General features: G+C 30.3%; 1 protein-coding gene across 1 annotated transcript in view; it reads left to right on the top strand.

Annotated features, from left to right (window-relative positions):
- LOC122270104 (calcitonin receptor-like) overlaps window positions 1-24,791 on the top strand; it is a 223,762-nt gene that overhangs the window by 116,110 nt on the left and 82,861 nt on the right. The window contains exons 3-6 of the mRNA XM_043046239.2: window positions 4,304-4,497; window positions 8,066-8,191; window positions 19,129-19,223; window positions 22,207-22,298. Coding sequence (XP_042902173.1) covers window positions 4,304-4,497; window positions 8,066-8,191; window positions 19,129-19,223; window positions 22,207-22,298 — 507 coding nt within the window. The remainder of the gene's footprint in view (window positions 1-4,303; window positions 4,498-8,065; window positions 8,192-19,128; window positions 19,224-22,206; window positions 22,299-24,791) is intronic.

Raw genomic sequence — 24,791 nt, 5'->3', positions numbered from 1 at the left:
CAGAACTGTATTTAAGACATTCACAACAGCTATTGTGATTGACAACTCTGGAGTTTTCTTCTTCTTCTTCGGAGTTCAAACAATTGAGGGGTGGAAAAGAGTGGGGGGGGGACTTATAGTAAAAGCTAATAAATGAATTGAAAATAATCTTTAAGAAATCGAATTCTGGATAATATATGAAAATATGTAATAAAGGGTAATAAACAGTAAAGGGAGAAAATAAAGAAAATGAAAAAAATTACAGCATTTACAATTAAAGGAAGGACTCTCTGCATAAAATAAATAAAAGTCATAATGGTATTGTTTTTCGATCAATATTTTTGTATCCCTAATTTAAAATTATTTTCCTGTACTGCTATCATATTGCGCTTTCTATTCAAGATATAAAACTAAGAGAATTGTTGTTGTTTTTTTCTACTATTATTATAATGTAATTTTGTATTACATTTTAAGATAAAACTAAGAGGCTCCGCCCCCTGCTCGCTAACGCTCGCCAACCCCCGAGAATTGCTACGCAATCCTAATCAGTGACTTTTAGCAAAAATCACTGATTTCAATTGTTTGTGATCACCAAACTGTTTTTTATTCTGACAAAACATTGTATTGTTTTTATATTTTGCTTTAATTTATAGATACGTAAACTTTCTTAGAAAAATAATCTTCAATTGTCTGCTTTTAAAATTTCTTAGAATGTTTCTCTTGAATCATGCAGTTTAATGGATTCTTTTTCATTATTATGACTACTCTTCAGTAANCCTAATTGAGTTTAAATTAAATATTGTCATGTTTTTAGTGCATGAATCTGAATTGAACAACCTGATAATGCTCACTCTGGTTATTGTTATCTGGTTGCTCACTACGTGCTCTTGCGCGCCGAATCCAATAAATTAAAAATGAAAACTGTTGCTAGCGCGAGAAAAGAAATATCATCGGTTTTATTGATACATACATACATACATACGTACGTATTAGCGTTTTATATAATATAGACTAGTTATGTATAGATATAAAAAAGTCAATTACTTAAAGATTATCTATACTTTATTATTATTTCAGTAATTTATTAAACATTCATGGTCCGTCATTTCAAAATACTGCTTGTTGGTAAAACAACTGATCATTTCACAGATATTTTTTATAATAAAACTTTTTGTAAAATTCAAAAAGTGTTTTAAAAATATGTGCTTATTTTGTGATTTGCAATAGCTGGAGTGAGAAATTTGTAGATTTTTCTGGTATTAAAAGTAGCCCTTTACACTTGGAAGATAATCTTTACACCTTCATTAGTCTAAGAACCATTTTAAAAATTCTATTTTTTTAAAATTAATTAGCTTAAATTTCTCAACCATTGAAACTTTGCTTGGGGTCATGACCTTCGCTTCCCTTCTCTTTTGGCTTTGACCTTGAATTTCACTTAGGGGAGTTTGAAAAGTGTCAAAACGCACACTACTCGTACCAAAAACAATTTCGACACCTAGAATAATAGTTTAAGTAGCTTTATGACCCAAGGATTTTAAATAAATAAGGATATTAGTGGTAGACAGGACTTCTGAATCCAATGCTGTACTTTTAAACTTTTTTTTTAAATTTCTGATTATTATTTTTTTTAGAGAATTTGAAAAATATCATCACTATTTTAATTTTATTTGTGATAGATTTCTTAGAGAGGTGGTCTAATCTTATAAAACCGTTTTGCCATTAATATTTTTGTGCCAATAACATTAATATTCTGTTATAAATTACAGTTAAAGAGATCTGTTAAATGATTTAGAACTTAAACGATCAGCTTCATGCACAATGAGATTGAAGCAAAAATAGTATTTAATATATCCGCCCGTTTGGTAAGCGAAAATATTAAATTACGGTTGTAAACTCATTAAATTTGTTTAAACAGTACGTAATGTTATAACAATGTAAATGTTATTTTAAAAAATGATTACTTTTATTCCCCAATAGATCTAAATATTCATAATACTAATAGGTAATATTATTTGGACTTGGGAAGTGGAGGCACAAGCGTAAGCAAACAGAATTCCTTTTAGTGAATAATTTTAACTTTAATTAAAAAAAACTTTTTTTTTGCCAAGAAACAACAATTTTAGAGAAGCAATAATCGAGGTTGTTGAGTGGTAGCAAACAGGGATCTTAGCCCCTCCATTATTATATATCAGTACATGCTACTGTCTTTATTTTTGCTAATGGATGTAACCACTTTATGTTATTTCTTTGCCTTATGTTGTTTCTCAGCAGAGTGAGGGTGTTAAAAATTATTAATGAAAAGTTACACATTAAATGGCCGAAACTATAAAATAGAAAAACATAAGAATTTAGAACAATTATATTTGAAGTATAGGGTAGAAACAAAGCGAGTGTCGCCAGATCCGGCAGAATACGCCAGGTTGAAAACAAAAAATACTTAAGTTTAAAAAAGAACCATTACTAGCTCAGGTTTATGCTAAGTAAGGAAAATAAAAAACAATAATGACTGGTGAACATTTTACAATGACAAAAACATTTATTTATTAAGCTCCATCACTCACAACAAACACACACTCACAAGAAAATTGAAGCAACATCAGTTGCAGTTAACAAGGGAAACTAGGGAAGTGTGACTCGCCAATTTTGAAATAAACTAGTGGGATGTATGCCTTATGAGGAATAATTTTAGGGGGAAACATTCGTTTCGGCCCATAGAAGGTCCTGTGAGAGATAAAAAATAGTTCAATCTATAGAAAAATCGGTATTTCATTACTTCAATACAGACTATTAGTTATTGCAATTGTCTCATACTCCAATTAATTTTGTGGTACTTTCACGTACTATATAATGCATATTTATTGTCGAAATTGATTTCGAAACTTTTATATATCTGTAGTTTTTCAGAAAAACCTGTTAGTTTAATTTAAAAAAAAAATTACATCAAATGTTTAAAAAATTTTTTTCAAAAAACTTTTTAAATTAGTTGGAGTACGTAACTGCAAATCAATTAATAATTAATTAACAATTAAATAATAATTAATTAACAATTAATTAATAATTAATTTTCTGATTGATTTATTAGTTAGCAAATTAATTAATTATCCAATTAATTACAAATTAATTGGAGTATGAGACAATTACAATAACTAATAGTCTGCATTGAAGTAATAAAATACCGATTTTTCTATATATTGAATTATTTTTTATCGCTCACAGGACATTCTTTGGGCCGAAACTAATTATTCCTCATAAACCCCCCTAAAATTATTCCTCATAAGGCATACATCCCACCAGTTTATTTCAAAATTGGCGAGTCACACTTCCCTAGTTTCCCTTGTAAGTATAAAGGAATCATCATCCCACAGAAGAAGAGAAATTAGTGAAGGAAAAATTGAATGTTTTCTTGATGGCATCACGTTATCCTCTCTTTTTGTGGCAGCTTCTTTGGCGAATAAATGGTTGGCCCGGCAAACAAATGTGCTTCCAATAAGTGTTTAAGATTCTAATTTAAATAAACAAAATTTGGCAAGAAGAGGGTAAAACTAAAGATAAAATTGGGTCGGCCAAATAGGTGACGCAGAACGAAAAAGAATGTTCCAGAACCTTCGGTTTTTACCGACAAAGGATTAAAGCTACTTAAAGGTCAGAGATGGACAGCAGGTGTTAACATTATGGAAGCTGTTGACAGTTAAATTATAGTTAGTCTTAAACAGGTGATGAGAGAATTCTCCTGCACAAAAGAGCACAGAGTTATGATCACGAGAAAAGGATACTTGGTTTAAGAAGGTAACAATATAAAAGCAACATCAAAGGAAACCATTCTCAAACGAGGAAATACCAGGGAAACAATTGTGAAATAGAATAAGAATATTGTTATATTTTCTTAATAAGAATTAAACTAAGAATTATTCCACATAGATATTAACCATTCAAAATAAAATTAATATTCTAATAAACAGTTCTTTAAAATATTTAAGCCCAATATTGTGGAAGTAATATATAAAATAAAATAGCTTAGTTGACACACAAACTAAATTGCATTAAATAGGTAGTATTAAATCACAACCATTATTCTTAATTAAAAGTAATTAATTCAACAAAAATACACCATGTTAAATTAACTTAATGATATTGATTGCCAAATATTTAACGTATGTATATTCTTTTGCCAAGGTCATATGTAATAAAATATTTTTATGTTATAAACAAATATTCATATGTGGTACACAATGCCGCACTTTGATTCATAAATACCCCTAAAATGTCTTTTACCTCGTTCTTCCACTTAACTCTTCAAATTTAACATAGTGTTTTAATTTTGCAGTTATGACGAGTACACTGGATTACTAGTGGATCCCTTGACGAATCAATCTTATACTGCTGATCCAGAGAATCTTACTCATCCCGTTTACGAATCATTTCAGTCGGATTTGTTCGCACGGAAATGGATTGCCTGCTGCAGGGCTGCCCTTCACTGTTGCAGGAAGATGCTGTCCGAACCATGGCAATTCGACAACGGTAATTTCACAAATGATTACGCAATCGATGTTTTAAAATTTCAGCGGTCTCTAAATGAATATTGGGTGTCCGAATAATATGGAAACGAACAAATAGTTCGAGAAATGAACATCTAGTTAAAAATCTTGAATTACTTATATAAAATACGGTCAACGTTCTTTAATACGACCCTGTTATAACTACCCTTCCATTGGAACGAAAACGCTGTGTCAAGAGCGCACTGTTATTTCAATGATTGCTAGACCGTCAACACTGAATTATTCTATCCAATATTACGACCGAAATTTAGTCATTTGATTCAGAAAACGTTACAAAGAAAGCCTTTAAGTCTCAAGATATATTTTATTTTCCAACCGTCGTTGAACAACCGACCCAAATTTTGAGTATACGACTACCAACGTTCAACTCCGTAGCTTTTTCATTTTGAATCGAATTCAGAAGACAAGGGAACTTCTAGATTAAGTATTGGGTGCAATATATCTTCGTGGAGGACTTTTTGATGGAGCTAACCCGAATTTGCGTTACATGGAGCGGAAAATCACTGAAAGCCTGAAGGCAAGGGGACTCTAACCCATGATCTGTCTACCCCTGAGGATATTTTTTATATCAGCACTGTGTTCGGTGCAAGCCATCGCTGGGATTCGAATCCGGTTCACCTCATTGGAAGGCCTTGGAACGCTCATTGGAACGCTCTATCCCCTGAGCCACCACAGCTCTATGAGCAATATTAAAGAAATGTAGACATCACAATATTGATTCCTCAGTGCTTGTTCTTATAAGACCTATATTGATCCCAACTGGGGAAAAGATAAAATTATTGCTCGTGTTGTGAAATGTACTTAAAATGAAACAAAGGCGAGCGCTCTGTCTCCTGAGCCATCTCTGTTCAGTCTCAGGATATAATGCGATACCTAAATTGGGCAAACTAGGCAAGAATCCTGGCAATGGCTGTTCGAATTCAGGCAATTCCAATACTGTTCCCGGTTCGATTCCGATCACAGTGCAGGCAGTAATATATTCCCAAAGGCAGACGAATTTTAAACTAGAATTCCCTTGCCGTTCGCCAAACCGCGAGGCAGATGTTCGAGGTTTTTCTCTCCGTATAATGAAAAGACGGGTTAATTTCATGAAAAATTCCTCCGTGAAGGTGAGTTTTCCTAACGCATGATCCAGAAGTCCCATTATCTTCAGAGTGCAAATCTACAACATTGAACTTAGACAGCCGTAAACCTAAAATGGATCGATTGTTCAATACCGGTTGTAAAATAAAAATATATTGGACAAGTGATAAAGTGACAAAAGTTAAAATTGCTTTATCTTTCAAATCGAGATAATTGTCTGTCAGGAGCAAATAATATATTCCTTTATCTTACATTATCGTTATTTCGAGATTAATTTTCAAATTATTCGTATGAAAATATTTAATGTAAAATTTCGCCACTATTTAAAGGAAAAGATATGAGTAGCATTTCATAAACAAAACCATAATTAAAATTAAATTTGTTTTATACGATGAAATGAAATTACCTTTTAAAATAAAATGTTCTGCATTTTAAGTATTAATAATATATTTCATTAGGTGAAATATCATTCTAATGAAACTACTAAATACCTAATATTTCATTTCTTAATATTGTCAGAAATTTAAAAAACATTGAATCCATAAAAAAATTAATTTTCGTTTAAAAACAAGTTCCATATTTATACTGTATTAGGTTTTCGAGAACAAAACATCATTTTACTCATCCTCGCTCTTAAACTCAAAAAATTTAATTAAAGTTCCTCGCTTTTCAAATATCAATGTCGCAAATAAAGACTATAGAGATTTAATCCGTGTAAGTTATTCTACACTTTATTTATTTATTTTTTTAGAAAATGATTGTTTTAAAGCATCCAATTTTTAAGTAATAAATTCTTAAATATTTTTAATGAGATTTTTTCGACAGTGCCTGAGAAATTAGTAATTATTATCGTAGAACCATTATTTTATTATTAATTACATATGCAATTGAAAATTTCTTGGAACATTATGCATTTTATATAAATTTAAAACGTACTCTTAAAATGTTAAATTAGCACCCAAAACTATATTTAATCAGCGAATAATTGTTTCTATATAGCTTGATTTAGTAGTATATCAATTATCCACTCTGTTCACTTTGAAATAAAACATAGGACAACATAAGGATTTAAATTTGCATTTCTGGAAATTTCTTCTTTCCCTGCTAGAGGCACTTTCCTTTTACGAATTGGCTGTTCGTGCACATTTGAACTGTTGTTATTTATCTAAATAATCATAATTCAATGCTTTCTAATAATAGCTGCCAAAAATTGCAATCAGATGGATATAGAAATATCTGTTTTATCTCAATTGACTGTTTTAATTGCAAGCTCTGAAAACTAACTGCCTGATCAATAAATTACAACCAACATAAATAAATAAATTACAACAAAACATTGAATTATTCATTAATTTGTATTCTGATTTTTAAAAATAATAAGTAATAGGCGTAGAATATTAGGATAGTTTAGATACCAGATGAGATGTAATTTCCGTTCATGGATTGCAATGCAATTTTCAATCTTTATTTTACCTCCCCTACAAATTTGTAATGTGTTTGTACCTTACATGTACCGGAATGACGAAACAACAAAACTGCATATACTTTGATGGTCTTGAAAACTTCAAGAAAGAACTTTTACCAGACAATGTGGGGGTGGAAAGTAAAGTTGTAAATGGGCATGTTTTTGGTGAAAATGGAATACATTAAAGAAGGACGAAAAGTTTTAACATACATATTATTTAAAAATTCACTACAAATATTTAAATGAGTGACCACAACATGCCATGCAGACTTCACATCGATGACAGAGATAATCCTGCCGACTGTGGAAAATTCTGGGTATAATTTATTCAACGCTTGCAGCTCTCTATTCATTGAAGCAGTGTCTTACTCCTGGAATATAGTCTGATAATCAAACAGTGATTCCCCCTCCCAACTTATTGACAGCTCTCTCGTGATTGCTGGGCAGCAATCTTGCCATTTCTTCAAGATAACCGTTTAAAGTCACTATGACTTCGAATACTGATGCTTCGAATACTGAAGACTGATCGTAAAGACACGGTTAACATTAGAACACCGAAGTCAATCGGTCTTCGTTAAACTGTTCTACCATAAAGTGCTCGACCTTGAGCGCAGGTGGCCGGGCTACCAAAACCAGGGAAGCAGTTTCCTCCGCAGAGGATCGAAATTGCGATGGCATGTCTTCGGATCATCCTCAGGGATGTTTCCCAGACCGTCGCCAACAGCCCATTGTGCGACTCTAGTGCGACCGCAAATAAAGTACATACCTACCTATCAATGAATTGCAGTTAAAGGCCGTGTTATGTGAGGTTTCCTCTACTCTAAGGAAAGCATCCTTTCATGGCACGACCTTTGCTTTACGGCCCCACATCATTTGCTGACAGTAGTTGGTTTTAAAAAATTCTATCACGCCTTACTTAAGTAATTTTGTTACGCTCTAAATACGTAATACAATGAAATGAGGGTATATTTTTATCTTTTAGATACCATCCTCTGCCCTCGTACTTGGGATGGTTGGCAGTGTTGGCCAGATACTCCAGCTGGTCAAGTGGTCCAAGGTCTATGTCAAGAGCATGTGTACTTCAGAAGTGAACCTCCTACTTGTCCCAGTAAGTGAACAACAAATAAATGGGTGCATATGTTGTAATGTAAGCAATAGTTTGAGTACTCTATAAATTGCAAAATTAACTATCAGGGAAAGGGATCTACAGTTTAATTTTTCCAACTTCAATTTTCACATTTATCTAAAAAAAGATAGTTTATGAATGTTAATACTAATGAAATGTTGAAAACGTTTATGAAAAGTTTATGAATGTTAAAACCGACGAAATGAGGATATGTTTATAAAAGCAATAGTTTATGAATGTTAACACCGATGAAATGTTAATAGGTTTTACATACCTGCCAACTTTTAATCCATTATCATTTTTCTCAGTGGTATTAAAATGAAATTAGAACTTCAATCTTAAGCAAACAAATTCGTTGTATTTGAGAAAACGTAAGTTGACAACCATGATAGTACCGCATATTAATATATNTTTTGAATGTTAATTTTGATGAAAGGATGATAGGTTTATGAAATGTTTAGGAATGTTAATACCGATGAAATATTGATAGGTTAATGAAATATTTGTGAATGTTAATACCGGTGAAATGCTTATAGGCTTATGAAACGTTTATAAATGTTAATACCGATGAAACGCTGATCTGTTAGGAAATGTTTAAAAACAAATTAAAAAATGTTGCAGTGGTGGGTGTAAAAATTTAATCAAGAGTAAATGTATGGGTCTCTAACTTCAGGCAAAGAAAGAACTTACCGGTGATTACTTCTAGCGCAATCCTTATCTACTTCTACATTTTCTTCATCATTTTCTTAATCATAAAGCGTGAGAACACTCGCCCCCGTTTGAGAATTGATAGAGAGTGACCCATACAAATAAATAATGACAGTATATATGAGATTAAGGTTGAAGAGCTTTTTATCGAAAAAAAACGAAAGAAGGAATCGATATTTTTTTTAACAAGACTGATAGGGCTGTAAGATAAAATTAGTAAAAAATATTAAAAAATGCTCAGTCAAAAACAAAGATGTGTGTGAACTTTTCCAGTTCTATATCTCATATATATATATATNCCGCTTCCGTAGCCCGACGGCCTGCGCGCGAAGTCGAGCACTTTAAGGTAGCACAGTTTAACGATGACCAATACCGATCACCCTCGGTCCCTACGCAGACTGATCCAAGTGGTCACCCACCCGCACACTGACCTTTTAACAACAATAGCTTTAAAATTAGGTGTTGTGTCAGATGGTTGCATTCTTCTGGACGTGTTCTGAATTTGTATTCTGAGTAAGTCTAGTATGGACTGAAAGTGAATAAACTAAGCTGAATTTCAGAAGATAAAAAAACAAATAATGCAAACCTTGAATATATATATATATATATATGTCTATTGCATATATTTGTCTACAGTCTTGTCCTACTACATGTATTTTACTATTCAAAATTAATTATTTCAGAGTTTTTTCTGAAACATTTCAAAGAAAAGAAATCGTTAACGGCAAACAAAACATTTTGATTTGTTAGTGTTTTAATACTTATCACGAAAAAAAAGGAGACGTTGAGCTACTGAAAAATACTTAAAGATTGAGATTTCAATCTGAATCTATTGGTAGAGTTTCTATCGAGACGGTAGATTTGTTTTTGAACAAAAATTAAATAGGGAGACGAAGCGAAAAAAAAAGAAGTTTAATATTAAAACATCAAAAGGTTGATTTTAGGCATGCACTTATCAATTTTACGTTTTTTTAGCCTTATATGTTTTTAATTTTAAAAAACACTTTGGCTAGACACATTTAATATGGCGGAACGTATTTAAAGATTCCGGTCCATTGAGTGAATTTTCCCCCTTGAGTTTGAAGTAATATACGTTTGATTTCCTTTTTTCTATTGCATGCATATTTCACGGATAAAATAATTTTTATGGTAAGATAGCAGTTCAAAAATTTAATGGAGACAGAGTTTTTTTTTATCGACGAACGTGTTTAACTGATGAAAAAATCTTTTTATTATAAATCTATAATATAAAGTATAGTAATAAATAAATTATAATAATATGGATAAATTATGATAGTATAATTATAAATAAATCTTTAGTTATCTAATTCATGTAGAAAAAGATATTGACATCAATAAGTTGTAAAATATTATTTAAAGTTTGAATTTCGGAAATAAATTTTTCATATGTTCAGTACTTAGGAGGCTGGAAACATCAATATCGATGGACAATCTATTCCATAAAAAAGCCGGCACTATTGAAGAGAGTTGATATGTCATGCATGGACGAATTACGCTTAGTGTTTTTTTTCTTTTTCGTCGTACAATAGTTTTAAAAATATCGGAAATAATTAGGAATTTTTGTAAAAAGAAAAAAAATTGTCATATTCACAGTGCATAAAACTGGAATAGAATAAAGAAAACAAAATCTTTCATAGATATTATACATTTTATACATTAATTTTAAAACATTTAAGCAAAATGATTGCCTACAGCTGAATGCGTTGTAAGCATGGGGGTTAGTAAGGGACTCTTACTTTAAAATAATTACCATCAAAGCTTTGGTAATACCTTTCATACCTTTTTTGAGAATGTTTATAGTTTCTAATTACGATAATCTTGTATCAAAAGCAACGATTATAGTTGGGTGTAACAAAAACAAAGCGCAAGCTTCTAAAACATTTTACGAAAATCCCTTCTAAAATTGGTTATTTTCCCATTTTAGAACCCGTCTATTAAAAAATTAATCTCTTCATTGGCTCCAATCACAAACTGGGCCCCAATAATTTGGCCAGGACAGCGGTTCAAAGTTTGGGCCCCTTAATGTTAATTTTACTTTTTGCATATCTCGAGAAATTCCAAAGCGAATTGAAAACCTTACGTTCACAATGATGCGTTTATTCAACAATAGTTCCATGCAAAAAATAACGTATAATAAATATTTGTCATTTTTTATTATTTTATTCAATATGAGTCTAAAGAATTTTGAATTTTAAGGTATATAATTTTTTGCATCATTTTATAAAATATATAATTTCAGATGATAAAATACAAAATTTGTGCAAAATTGGTTGAATAGTTCCTGAGAAATCGAATTATAAGCATCTGTCTTTTTTTAAATTCAATTTCTCAGGAACTATTCAACCGATTTTGCACAAATTTTGTATTTTACTATATTAAATAATGTTCTTTAAAACGATGTAAAAAATTGCAATTACATCGTACAATTCTTCATTTTTCCGACCGTAATTAAATAAAATAATAAAAAATAATAAATTATTATTGAAAGTTATTTTTTGCATTTAAGTATCAGGTTGTTCAAAAATTTTTCATTTCGCTTCAAATGTTCTCGAGATATAGCGAAATACGCGAAAAATAAAATTAACGTTAAAGGGTTCAAACTTTAGACAGCTTTCTTGACCAAACTATTGGGACCCTAGTTCTCACATCACGGCAACCCCCCCCCCCTATAACATTGGAGATCAGAAATCTTAATCCATTGAAAAAAAGGTACGTTTATTCAGAGAAAGTGCTTTTTATATCTAAATTCGTAACTTAAAATATCATTTGCACTTACTAAATAGTATATTTGAGGTTACCCCTTTAAACCATTAAGAATGAGTTCTTGATTGTGAAAATCCGATCATTAGATCAAAAGTTATTCAGGGTGATCCGTTTTTTTTATTTATTTCAAGCACTGTACCTATCAGGAAACAATAAGAAGGAAGAACTTACTGTATAAATATCTCCAATAAAGAAAATATGGCTTATATTTACAGTTCATATAAATACTATCTCTAAAATATGCGTTTGAACTCTTGAGACATTTGTACTTTTGAGATTAAATTATAAGAATGTTTAAAATGGCAGGTCAATTTTACTAAAATGTCTGAGTTTTTTCTTCACAAAATACGACAATGAAAATATACTTTTTGAGATCCAATAAAAACATAATTCTTTCGGCAACTAAGACATTTTTTTCGCGTAAAATGAAATAAAAAATATTAATAGTTTCGCATTACAATTGGATTACGAAAAAAGAGAAAATAATTTTCAGTAGCTCGCTTCATTTTCGTAAGATGTGGAAGGGATTTTCGGTTTATTTCGTAAGCAAGGCTGCCAACTTTCTACGCTTTTTGTAAAAATGTATTCCAGTGATATTGGTAATCATTATGGTAATCCATAAATGATTTAAAATCTGATATGCCAAGCTACTTTCTTCCAGCTCTTTCGTGGTAAGGCTTTTAAAATGTTGGTTTAGCAAAAATCGGATCATTTTTAGTGTGCAGTCCACTTTTACTTAAATCTTCCACAGGTAAAATGAGGTTTAGGCAAAAAAATTGAGTTCCATCACTCGAAAATCTCTGATTTAAGGCTGAAATATTTATTTTTTTCAAAATAGAAGAAAATGTTTATAACTTTAATAAATTTTTCACAGTTTTCCTTTTTGAAATCAAATAATTTCTTATTGCGTTTCATTTTTTGGATCAAAGATGATATAAACTTGAACATTCTTTCAACCCTCTAAACAGTTTTAGGTTTCCTGTTTATATACACGTGATTTTCAACTGATGAAAAAAAAGGATAGAGATCTTTTTAAGTATTATTTTGTCAGTTTTGAAATTCTCTCTGCTCTAAAGATTTGCAGGGAGCGTAAAAAACTAATTTATAAATATTTTTAAAATTTAATCTCGGCATACTTTTATCTGAAAATTTTCCCCACTTTTTCTATCATTATTTCAAATAATGTTTATCAAACTATTTTCAGCGCATTTAAAAAATTCATTTCATTTGTGCTTTTTTGAAAACTTATATCTGTTACAAAAACAGTTTGATTAAAAACTCTCATTTATTATAAAAGTTGATTTATTTGAACTATGGTTATCATAATTGCATACATATTTTTTATCTGTTCGTGAAGAATATAAGTTGTATGAATAATTTAAAAAGGATTCATCATTTTTAATATTATACAGAAATATTTTTTTTTTGTATAAAATTTAAAATCGTCAGTCGTGAAAAATATTTTTAGAAGTTTTTCAAATGCATTTCTATCATACAGAACTATTATTTGCTTAGTAAGAATAAAGAAATGGTCGTAAAGAAATATATACATATATTTACTTGTTAGAGTTAATAAATAATATACTATATGGGGGTAGCAGGTTCGAAGCTCACCGAAACCTAGGCTAGTTCCTTATAATATCTTTCTCTAATTTCTGCTATCTGTCCCTTGTCCCACAGTCGACTGATCTTTAAGACACTACTCCCCGCTGATCACTGAAGTCAAGCATCACTGACTGTGGTCAATATGAGGGTGGATGACCACTTGGATCATTTTGAGAAGGGTCCGAGGGTTTGCATTATTGGTCTTCTTTAAACTGTTCTACCGTAAAGTGCTCGATGTCGTCAGGCTTCCAAAGCGGGAAAGCAATCCCCTCTGCAGAGGATCAAAATTGTGATGGCATGTTTTCAGATCATCACCAGGGATGTTTCGCACACCATCGCGAATAGCCAATTGTGCACCTCTAGTGCGTCGCAAATGAACTACAACAACAGCTATCTGTTAGAAAAATATAAAGTGGTCAGCTTTAGTAAAATGTCATTTTTATAATTAAAGTGGTACCAGAACTGTTCATATTACTGCTCAATACTTAAGTTTAGTGTATATTAATTTTTGCATTATTATACAAATTTGGCTTATAAATAAATGCATGGTATTATGGTGAAGCGAAGATATAGTTCATTCACTTGGCACTTGGCTCCACTTCCTCTGACTAAGAGTTCATTTCAGCGCGGAAGTAACAAGAGAAACGTCTTCGCTCTTGAAATTGAAACAATCCTTTAATGCGAGCGAAACGCAAATAGGGAATTCTTTTTCAATCACTTAATTCGCTTTATCATCTACTATTATACCTTTCGTTACTCTAGCTAATTAAACATATTGCAGCAAAATGTCTTAAAACGGACAAACTGTTCACTCAAAAGAAAGAAATATCATCAAATTTACGAAATATTTAACGTTAAAAAAATGCACACAAAGATTGCGAAATAAATATATTTTTGTCATACGATCGCCAAATAGTAACCTTGTTCATGATTTTTCACATCCTTCTCCCAAAAATAACGAAATAGTATCGTCGGATACCACAGAATGAAGGCGGGGCCAAGAACCAACTCCTGTAGAACGAACTAATTTTTGCCTTCATCTGTGATACTTCATTTTGTTATCAGTCTATCATCAGAAAAAGTTTTGGCAGGTATGCCTATCTGCCAGCTTTTAGACTAACCGAGGATGATTAAGTGCATAGATACCACAGAGAGATGCCAACTTGCTCTATCTTATAAGAAAATATTTTCGAGTGGTAACGAAGTTCTTTTCAGTTTAGGTACTTTTTTCACCACTAAATATTAAAAATTAAAAGTATCAAATTAAATGCGATACTTGGCCGAGCGGTATAGCCTGTCAGATAAGGCATGGACGGTTCGAAACCCGTCGTAATGTATTCCTTGAATTCTCTAAATTGTTCTAATTCTACTTGACAAAGACTTCTTTATAAGCCTAGACTGAGTCAGCAAATGTATGTAATTTCAAAAAAGCAATGCAGTTAAACTGTGGGGATTCCATAAAAAAAGTAGGCATCCCTATTCTACTGGCATTACTCCCTAATTTGCTGCCAATTTATTAAAATTTTTGCAGAAAATGGAGCTGTTATCTTCCCCATTGGTGGAGAAAGAAGGACGCCGCTTGACTGTTGAACTGAGTACTTTTGTTTGGTAGTTACGCGTTTTGTACTTATAAAAGAAATGAAAGAAAGTTAAAAGCATTAGGATTTGTGAACAGGAGAAAATAGTTATGAATAAAATAAAATATCATAGATATATTAATTAAAATATAATATAATAATAATAAATATAAATAAAGTTTCATTTTTTGACACAATTTTGCTAGATGAAAAGTTATTTTAAATTTCCAGTTTTTTAATATGTATAAGCCAATCAAATTGTATGTATTTTTACAAAATTTAAAAAAATTTAATTTTTGAATGTTTTTAACACGTTGAATGCCACGCTAATTTTACATGGCTTGCCCGTCTGGTCAAAATGATTTTCTCAGTATGCGTTGCATATTTTGATTCGCAACAAAACAGTTAATTTTTGTAATCATTCGTGTAATCAAAATTTACTTGAATTATGTGTTTCTAATAATCTTGGCGTCACCGGTCAACGGTGACTCCTTGGCGCTACGAATAAACTCAGTGCCGGTCACCGGTGACCCCCGTGGAGCTACGAACAAAATCAGTGCCGGTCACCGGAACTGATTTTGTTCTCTTTCAACGTGTTAAAAACGTTAAAATCATATCCTGTGATAACCCCTTATAGGTAATTAAGTTTTAAAAATGGTTTAACATTTTAAAAAATTTCACGTAATTTACACTAGCAAAACAAATTTCCATACTTATAATTGAAATTAAAAATCGAAATTTTATCCGATTAAACTTCAATATTTTAAACTCTCGAAGAAACTAATTTCCAATTAATTAATAATACATTACCTTTGTTAAAACTTATTTTGATTAAAAGTTCATTGAATAATGTTTTATATATTTAAAAAAAAAGAAAGTATAATTAATTCAATTTTTTTTTATTTCTTAAAGTTTTTTTATTTTTATTCGTGTGGTGCATATTTATAGGGTATGCATCATATTTTAAAATTCAGCTTAGTTTTTTAGTTATAGAAAACGCGCATTTAAATTTTAATACCATACAGAAGATAATAGTATAACATCTTGTAAAATCATGAATATCTTTCCAGGTATTCGAGATTTTTCAAAGAAGAATTAAAGATATGTCAAAAAAAGCGAAAAATGAAATGAAAATTGAAAAAAAAATCTGCCGCACAAGAAAAAAAAATAATTTTACCTTTTTTAATCTTTCAGTTTTTTATTTTAAATTTACACCTGCTATGATAAGATTAAACAGATTTAATACTTCTAATAGTATTATTGATCTATTTTTTATTAAAATATTCTGAAGTGGTTTAAGAGAAAGTAAAAAAAGACAGCCTAAATAAAGAGGGAAAAAAACTTAAAATTTCGCCAAAAATTCGCTTATCTTACTCCGGAACTGAAATTCTTAAAAATATGTATTAATAATGAATAATTCTATATATAAGCATTATTTTTTATTTTAATTGCGTTTTTATTCGTTTATATTTACTTGGAAGATAGTTTGAAAAACATAAATTCTGGTTTTAGAATGAAATGAAATGGAATGATCCGGATTTATCTGATATTTTCAGGAAAAAAAAGCAAACTAAAAGTTAATTTATATTGTAAATGAAACAATCGTAAATCCAAAAGCGATAAATTGAATTACCAATGAAATGTATAAGGTCCAAAATTAACACATTTTTCTGTACAACCAAATGCAACACAGTAAACAACCATATTTTAAGTTTTTGAACTTCAAAATTCTCTCATTGATTTTTTTTTCCTATTGAAATAACAAGGAGAAGCAGATGGTAGAAATTTTCCTCTCATTTCACCCTCCAGTCACGTGGTTTCATTCTGGAGACAGAAATAATCGTACAGTGCTACAACATCTTACTTCTATATTTACTTGTTTACAATTGAAAAATTTTTCCATTCAAAAATCCTTTCAATGATGTCAATTGTGAATAAAAATATGCACTTAACATTTTTCCTGTTTTTATTTCTTATATGGTGTTATTATTGAGAGTGGAATAAATCCATTTCGAGCAAAAGAATCATTTATTTATTTATTTATTAGCTATCGTAATAATTATTGCATTTTAAACTTTAACCTTATTAGAGTGTTAAAAACATCAACCAAATTAATTAATTTTCGCCAATATTCATTCAAAGTCTGACCCTTAAATATCTCGTTCAATGAAAGAAATGAAGATTTGAAAATATTCAAAATGGAAATGGAATTTGGTGAAAATAAATTGGAATTTGATGAAAAAAGGTATATTTTTCATAAAAATTCCGTTTTTACGTCAAAATAAGAATATTCCCTCACGGTTGTAGTTAACTGTCATGCATATTTTAGGACACTTCTTTAAAATATTGCCGTAGAAACTGAATGAAAATCCGACACACCATTCAAGATTTATAAGACTGATCCCTCTTTCTACCTCTGACAGAGATATAAATTTTCATGGAATTTTATGATAACTATATTAGTATATTATCATATGTTGTATAACATAAATATGGGTATTTATTTTTAGACGTCTGAATGGCAAAATTAGAAAAATATAATTAAAATTAATATGAATTACTAATACTTTTTTGTGATTGATACCAAACTAAAGTGAATAAAGAGACCCACAGAATTTCCTTCCACGTGATTTTGAAGATCTATAAAACGCTGGTTAATTTAAAAAATCTGTTTCTTTGCAAGTGCATGGCTGTTTATGCCCCGGAAAAGAGAAAAGACAAGTAATAAAACCGTTTCGTATTTAACTTGTTTTCGGGAAATATATAAAAAAAAGTTTCAAAAAAATTGTAACGTCTGTACAAAACCTTTTCCTGCGGTGGAAAATAACTTTTAACGAGTCTTGGTTTTTAAAAAATATTTATTCATAGTGGAAAGATGCTAAAAAAGAAATGATTTCAGTACCTATTTTTTTTCAGGGGTACAAATGGGAAAATTCTCCTGACTTTTTTATCTGATAATTTTTGGCTTATTATAAACAACTCATCTGCTTTTAAGCTAATATGAAAAATTGCGAATAGCTTTGAATTTCCCTTAATGCACCTCACTATAATAAGCCTTGTCCTCAAACGGCAGTACAGTGATTCTGATAGAAATTTATAACAAGTTTATAACAACGTGAAGAAAACTAACAACAGCCTTACCATAATATCATTTGACATAGTAAAAGAGATAAAATGCTAGTTGCGATGAAACTTTTTTTGTTGTTGACAGAATTGTTTTCTAAACTTACATTTTATGGCTCTTCATTTCGCAAGAATAAATAATTCAGAGCGCTGTTATAATTCACATTCAATTCTAATTAGCCTAAACAACGTGAGGCTCATTGTCATAAACCCCTCACAACTTCAAGCTCATTGCAAGTGATTTGGAGTGGCTAAGTCAGCAATTCCCTATTTACCTGGAAATACATTGGTTGACCGAAAGGAGTCTGCCAGGATGATTCGAAGATGGTTTTTTCTACAATCCCTAGCCAAATTATTAGATTATTTTGTTTCGTTTAGGGACTCAATTCGTCCCCTGACTCAATTTTCTTCTTCATACACTAGCTTTCAATCTACTTGATATTTCGCAGTTTGAAAATATTTTAGCATTCACGAGGGAATTTACATCAGTTTTTTTACATGGTGAAAGATCGCCTTTTTTACCCATGATGATCCAGTTGATTATTTATACACTGTACACAAATTAAACGCAGTTTTATACTACGCAGTTATCTGCGTAGTATAAAACCTGGAAACAAATAAACAAAACTCTATTAAGCCTCAGAAACATGTCCGTAACTGACGAAACGCGAGAACGCCATTGAAAACGGTTTGTACTTGTTTACGTTAGTGTTGAAGTATCAGCAGCCTACAACTCAACTCTATAACAGTTATGTATTTTGATTTAGATATGTTGTTATTCGAATTTGTAATTAGGCTTCCAAAATTATTGTAAATATCGTAATATAAAGCGTTTTTATTTTATAAAATTCCATAGTATTTATTTCGAATCTTTCAACAGTTAGTGTATAGATTTGTTAACATTGTAATGCCATACGTTAAAAATAAATACAAATAGGAAAAAAATCTTCTGAATAAAAACCCATTGCATGTATGTCTAAATATAGAACATATAAACTCGTGCAAAACACGTAATTATTAAAAAAAACTACAGTGCTTCTAATAATTTGGCCACGGACTGTAATCAGCCTGATTAGTACTAAAAATGACGGCAGAGGTTGACAATTTGCTTTCTCTTTTCAGAGCATGCTTTTAAGCACTGCCTGGACAACGGTTCTTGGTATGTCAATGATCGGAATAAGGAATGGACAAACTACAGCAGCTGTGGAAGAATTGAGGTAAATGAGTTTAAATTTTATGCTGATTAGTAGGCTGACGTTCACCAACCTCAATGATTGTTTCGCAATAATTTCTGTTTCTTGGAATGAAACAGTTGAAATTATTCAACGAAAATTATATGTACTAAAAAAGAACATCCACTTCCAAATATTTCCCTTATTAAGATAAGTGAACATAAATCATTTTTCTAAGATCAAATTTTTTGAAGTAACATTTAAAATTAAAAGTATATTGTTATAACAAATTTGGTGAGTTCACATAATTGTCATTTAATATTTTTGATTTCCAAACGGACGGATGTATATTAAATACAATTTTTGCTTTCATCACTTTGTGCATGAAGCTCAAAGTTAAGTTCTAAATCATTTAATCCGAATCTCTTTATCCGCAATTCATAATCGCATATTAATGTAATCTGCACCACAAAATAATAATTGTAAAATGATTAATAAGGTCAGACACCGATTTAAATAACTTTATCTCAATATTTAACGTAGAAGTACATTATTCTTATAATAATAATAAAACAATCCTCCTAAACACTTAAATTATGCATCAGACAAAATCAAAAACGTAATACAGTCGAACTCGTTTATAACGAGCTCGGATTTAACGAGAACTCGGATTTACCGAGGGAAACGAGAATTTTTGGTTGGATCAATGTTTTGTCTAAGGAACAGAAGTCGCTTTTAACGAGCAAGACCCGGTTTCAGCGAGCAATATTTTTCTGTCTTGCAATCTTTTTTCTCATCTTTCTAGTCTTTCTGTCTTATCTTTTTTTCAAAATGATAAAGAAATGCGAATGAAGGGGGTTAGTAGTCATTAAATTAGGAAAAGTATTTAATTAAATTAATTAATGTAATTAAAGTAAGTAATTAAATAAATTTTAAGTAAACTCAATCATTTGACCTCCCAAGCCCCCCCCCCCATCTTCTAGTTGCACGCCTGTCTTAAGGACTAGCTTATTACGAGCACTCGGATTTAACGAGTACATGTTACTGTCCCTTTGTGCTCGTTATAAACGAGTTCGACTGTAATAACAATACGGGTAATTTTAACCTTTAAATTAGAGAAACAAAAACATTTATAGAACAACAATAACTGTATGACTTATATCAATTTCATGCTGATCACAGCCAAATCAATATGAAAATGAATGTAACAGAACTGTCATGTGATTTTAAAGCCAATCAAAATGTATTGACAACAACTGCGGCACCATCATGAGATTTTTGTATTTAGTATGATTTGGTTGATTTAATTAAATTTATGTTGCTATTATGCTTTAGCAAATTTCGACAAAGTTGGTTCTGTTTCACGTGACTTTTTACTTTTAGTTTTGATAATTTTTGTAGTCATGATTGCTGTATACTCACACTCTTCCTCTTATGAGGGATTAAAAAGAGTTATCTCTGAATTGAGATACGATCAACTGATGTTTTTTTTTAAAGATTAAGTGCCACTCTTAAGAATACATTTGCCCGGTATACCTTACACAGATATTTTTCAAAGGTTAAGTGCCACTGTTCGGTATACTTTTGCATGGTATACTTTACAGATATGTTTTATTAAGGTTAAGTGCCATTGTGCAGTATACATTTATCACATATCCAGTAGACACTCGTTTTGATGGTTTGTTCATGTGGAACCATCAAGAATTTCCATCATAGTATCTCAGAAATAAAATGTCGGAAAGTTCATTAACAACCATCATAACGATGTAAGAATTCGGACTGATTTATGACGGTTCAACATTAAAAAACCCAAATTGTTTTGATGGTATATTCTTGAAAATCAACAAGAATCCCCTTTAAACCATCATGAAAATGTACAGTTGGAACCATCATGGATTGTTGGTCCATGAGAGTCAAACGTCTCTTGATGGTTAACCATCATAGTATTAAAGTAGCATTTTCCATCATACAGTTTGTTGGCATATCAAAAACAATGAACAGAAGCAATGAATGTAATGATGGATGATGGTGACCATCAAATGCTGTTGGACCATCATGAATCTCACTGAAACCAACATAAACCATCAAAATTTTTTGATTGGACCCTCAAGAATTTTGACTTGGGTAACACTTCTAAAAAATCCTGAGAAGTTACCTAAAAACATTTTAAATATTAAAGTTTGATAGGAAACTTGTGTTACTGGGATCTTGAAAACATTGTACAAACTGTTATAAATCGAGCATGCTATCAGCGAGCCCCACGCTATATTTGCTTATCTTGTGGAGTTGCACTTTCGTAATCTGGCAACTTCTATTTCTTGTATATTTGAGTTTACTTTTTTCTAATCGTTCTTTTTCCTTTTTATTTCTAAGTTCATATTAAATACTATTTTAAATAGCTGTCACCTTCATTTTGCTAATATTTACAACACAAACGTAATAAAATAAAGAAAGGATTAGGAGCTAAGCTTTCGAATTGTATTATAACAATAACTTTAAATATAACTGTAATAGGATTAGAAAAAGTGATGTGACTTGGAGAGAGTGTGTAAATGCTGCTATTTAAAGCTCTGTAACCATGGAAAATGAAAAAGTCTTAGTTTAAGTGCCTTGCACTTGAATCACTGCGATGATTTTAAACAATATATATCATCTTGCCGTGAAGATTCATCTGGGCTTTAGAACAAACAAATAACTTAAATATTTTAAAAGTTATAAAGCTTTTTTAAAAATCGCCAATTTGGCGATAATTTTCCACCTAGAGGAAAATTATCAAAATCCCTGATATATGTTCAGTTGGTGCACATTCTTAGGGCCCAGATAAAGCAGCATAAGAGTATGTTTTTAAATATTAATAAATTAGACCACAAAATCTTTTCATTTTCACAAAACAGTGGCTTTTTCTCCGCATTGACGTTTTCCGCCAATTTCAAAATAAACGTAGACAGCGCTGGCTTTAGATAGACTAAACATGACCTGACAGTCTCAAAATCAAAGCATCATTGCTGATATGTGTTTTTCATTACAGGGAATGAGAAGGTTACAGTATTTTCACATCATTACGTATGCAATTTCAATACTCTTCCTGCTTCCAGCACTCCTCATTTTTGCATTTTACAAGTAAGATTTCCATTTAAATAATATTTATTAAAAAGAAGGTTGATTTATGTTATAGAGTTCTTCACTAGATTTACTTAAAGGTAAAATATTCAAGTGTTTTTCTTTACAATTGTCGAATATACCTTTATGTTTTCCAGTTTAATCTTAAAAGTAAAACACATAATATGTTGAAACTTTTTTATAAAGTTGAAATAAGCGATAATTAGTAGTTGAAATTATTATACGGTATTGTAAAAAAAATTACCACTTCAAAATTGCGTTATAAATCTGTAAAAGAGTCAAGTAATATCTATAATAGGCTTTTAAGATATCATAATTTTAAATGAGCCTGGTCTGAAAGTTTTTTTTTCTGAAGAAGTTTCTAAATTTTGGAAATTTTACGTAGTTTTAATTAATGAATACTTTTAAAAGTAATATCAAATCGACTCAATTTGAGTGAAATTTGTGTCCAAACTGATTTTATAATAATAAAGGGTATGCTGATAACATAAAATTATCATTGTTCTTGCGAAAAATTATTCTTTAGCATGGATTCTATAAACAAGGTAGCTATAGTTCTAAACTGAATAACTTTATTTCTGATCTAAGCGAAACTTTATTTTCAAATAAAGTAACTTTATTTTCAAACTAGGTAACTTTATTTTGAATCGCGGTAAGAAACAAACAGGTAAGAATTTATGTCTTAACAGATTTACTTTATTTCTAATACACAAGAAAGCATTTATAGACAATGAAGATTTTTCTCTATAAGTATGTTATTTTTATATAACTTTATTTTAAAACAGGATAACTTTATTTCTAAATAAGACTAACTTCAGCTTTTGTTTGTCTATGGAAAGAACTCCTCTCGCCACAAAGTCTAAGGCCGTCTGTTGCTATCTTTATTTATAAACAGGGAAACTATATAGCTAAACGGAGATCCATTATTTTTAAACAGAGTAGCTTTGTATCTAGTTTACCCGTGTTTAATGTGTTGACACTATGACCACTGATGCTTCTATAAAAGATAGTATAAATACTTTAGAAAATAAAAAATGAAATTCGTGAAAAAATTTTAAGGAAATTATAAAATTTTGAAAACAATATTAAAGAAAAGAACATTTTTATTTGAATGCGAACTTTTGTTTTCGAGAATATGAAATGGGTACGAAGAAAGTGTTGCTTAAAAACAGTCATTACCCACTGACGATAGAATAACTTTTTTTCATAACTACGGAAAGTTTGCTCGTCTTTCTAATCCTCGTTTCGTGAATAAAATTCGAAGAAAAACATAAAAAATTTATTTTCTTACTTCTTTACCAAGCTGAGAATAATATAAATATTTCATAAAAGGAGGAGGCAGAGAGGAGAAGAAAAAAAGAAAGTTTATTTGTATTAAAACTCACGAAAAACTTGAACAAAACTGAAAAAGACTGAAAATTGAATTTTTGAAGGAAGATATTCGAATAAAGTATTTGGAAGAGCGAAAAGTACTTTTCTTTGTGAAATGTATAAAGGACATTGAAATATACATTTCAAAATAAAAGAAGGTATAATCTTATTGCCTTTATTTGTGAATTAATAAAATATATTCGAGGCTATGTCACTCAAACGGGGGGAAAATAAGCCTATTTTAAGAATTTTTTTATACCGAATAAATACAAATTCCGAAAAGAGTTTTTATTATGCAACTAGATTACTGAAAAAAAACATTATTTTAATGGTTTAGTTATTTATTATATANAGATGTTCATTTTGAGCTTCAAATAAGAATAAAAAGAGAAATCAAATTATGTAGCCATGTGTTGGTAGCAAGAGAATACAAGTAAATACGAAATAAGTAAAATGGGAATACTACACATTTAAAGAATCAATAACTGAATTTAATATGATTGCTATTGTTGCTTGCGGCCTAAAATTTCAATTCTAAACCTAGCCTTACATGTTGCTGCAACTAGTTGTCAGACTTAGTTACAACAACACGTAAAGCCGTTAAGCAGTCGCAAGATTAAGTTGTTTTTGATGTTTTGTCTTAAAAACACTCATAACCGAACAATAAATAAGTTTTAAAAAAAGGCAATAAAATCTATTTTGTGTGTAATTATTAAGATATATTTTTACTAGTAAAAAAGTATTGTATTAACATCTGATGTGTTATAAGTCTTAGTAAGGTAGCTACAAGAAAATATTAGAGTAGGGTGATGATGCTGTTATAGATATTACATATTTCCCAGCTTTTCAAAATTCTATATTTTCATAAATTTATTTTTTTCAATCATTCTTAATTTGATTATAATTAAATCAAAGTTATTACTTTATTTTTATCGCATTTTATAAAATATAAATATAAGTATTTTATTCTCTTCTTAATTATCAATGTAACGGCTAATTGCTTTATTTAATACAGAAGTATAACTCAATATTTCACTGTCGCTATTAAATCGAATATCAAAATCCATTTTTAACTTTAATCTTTTAACTTATTCCTCTAATGACAAAAATGTTTCCGTCACA

Source organism: Parasteatoda tepidariorum, chromosome 6 (assembly GCF_043381705.1).
Source record: "Parasteatoda tepidariorum isolate YZ-2023 chromosome 6, CAS_Ptep_4.0, whole genome shotgun sequence".
NCBI lineage: Eukaryota > Metazoa > Arthropoda > Arachnida > Araneae > Theridiidae > Parasteatoda > Parasteatoda tepidariorum.
The sequence above is the reverse complement of the archived record's forward strand: the minus strand, read 5'-3'. Positions and strand labels throughout refer to the sequence as shown.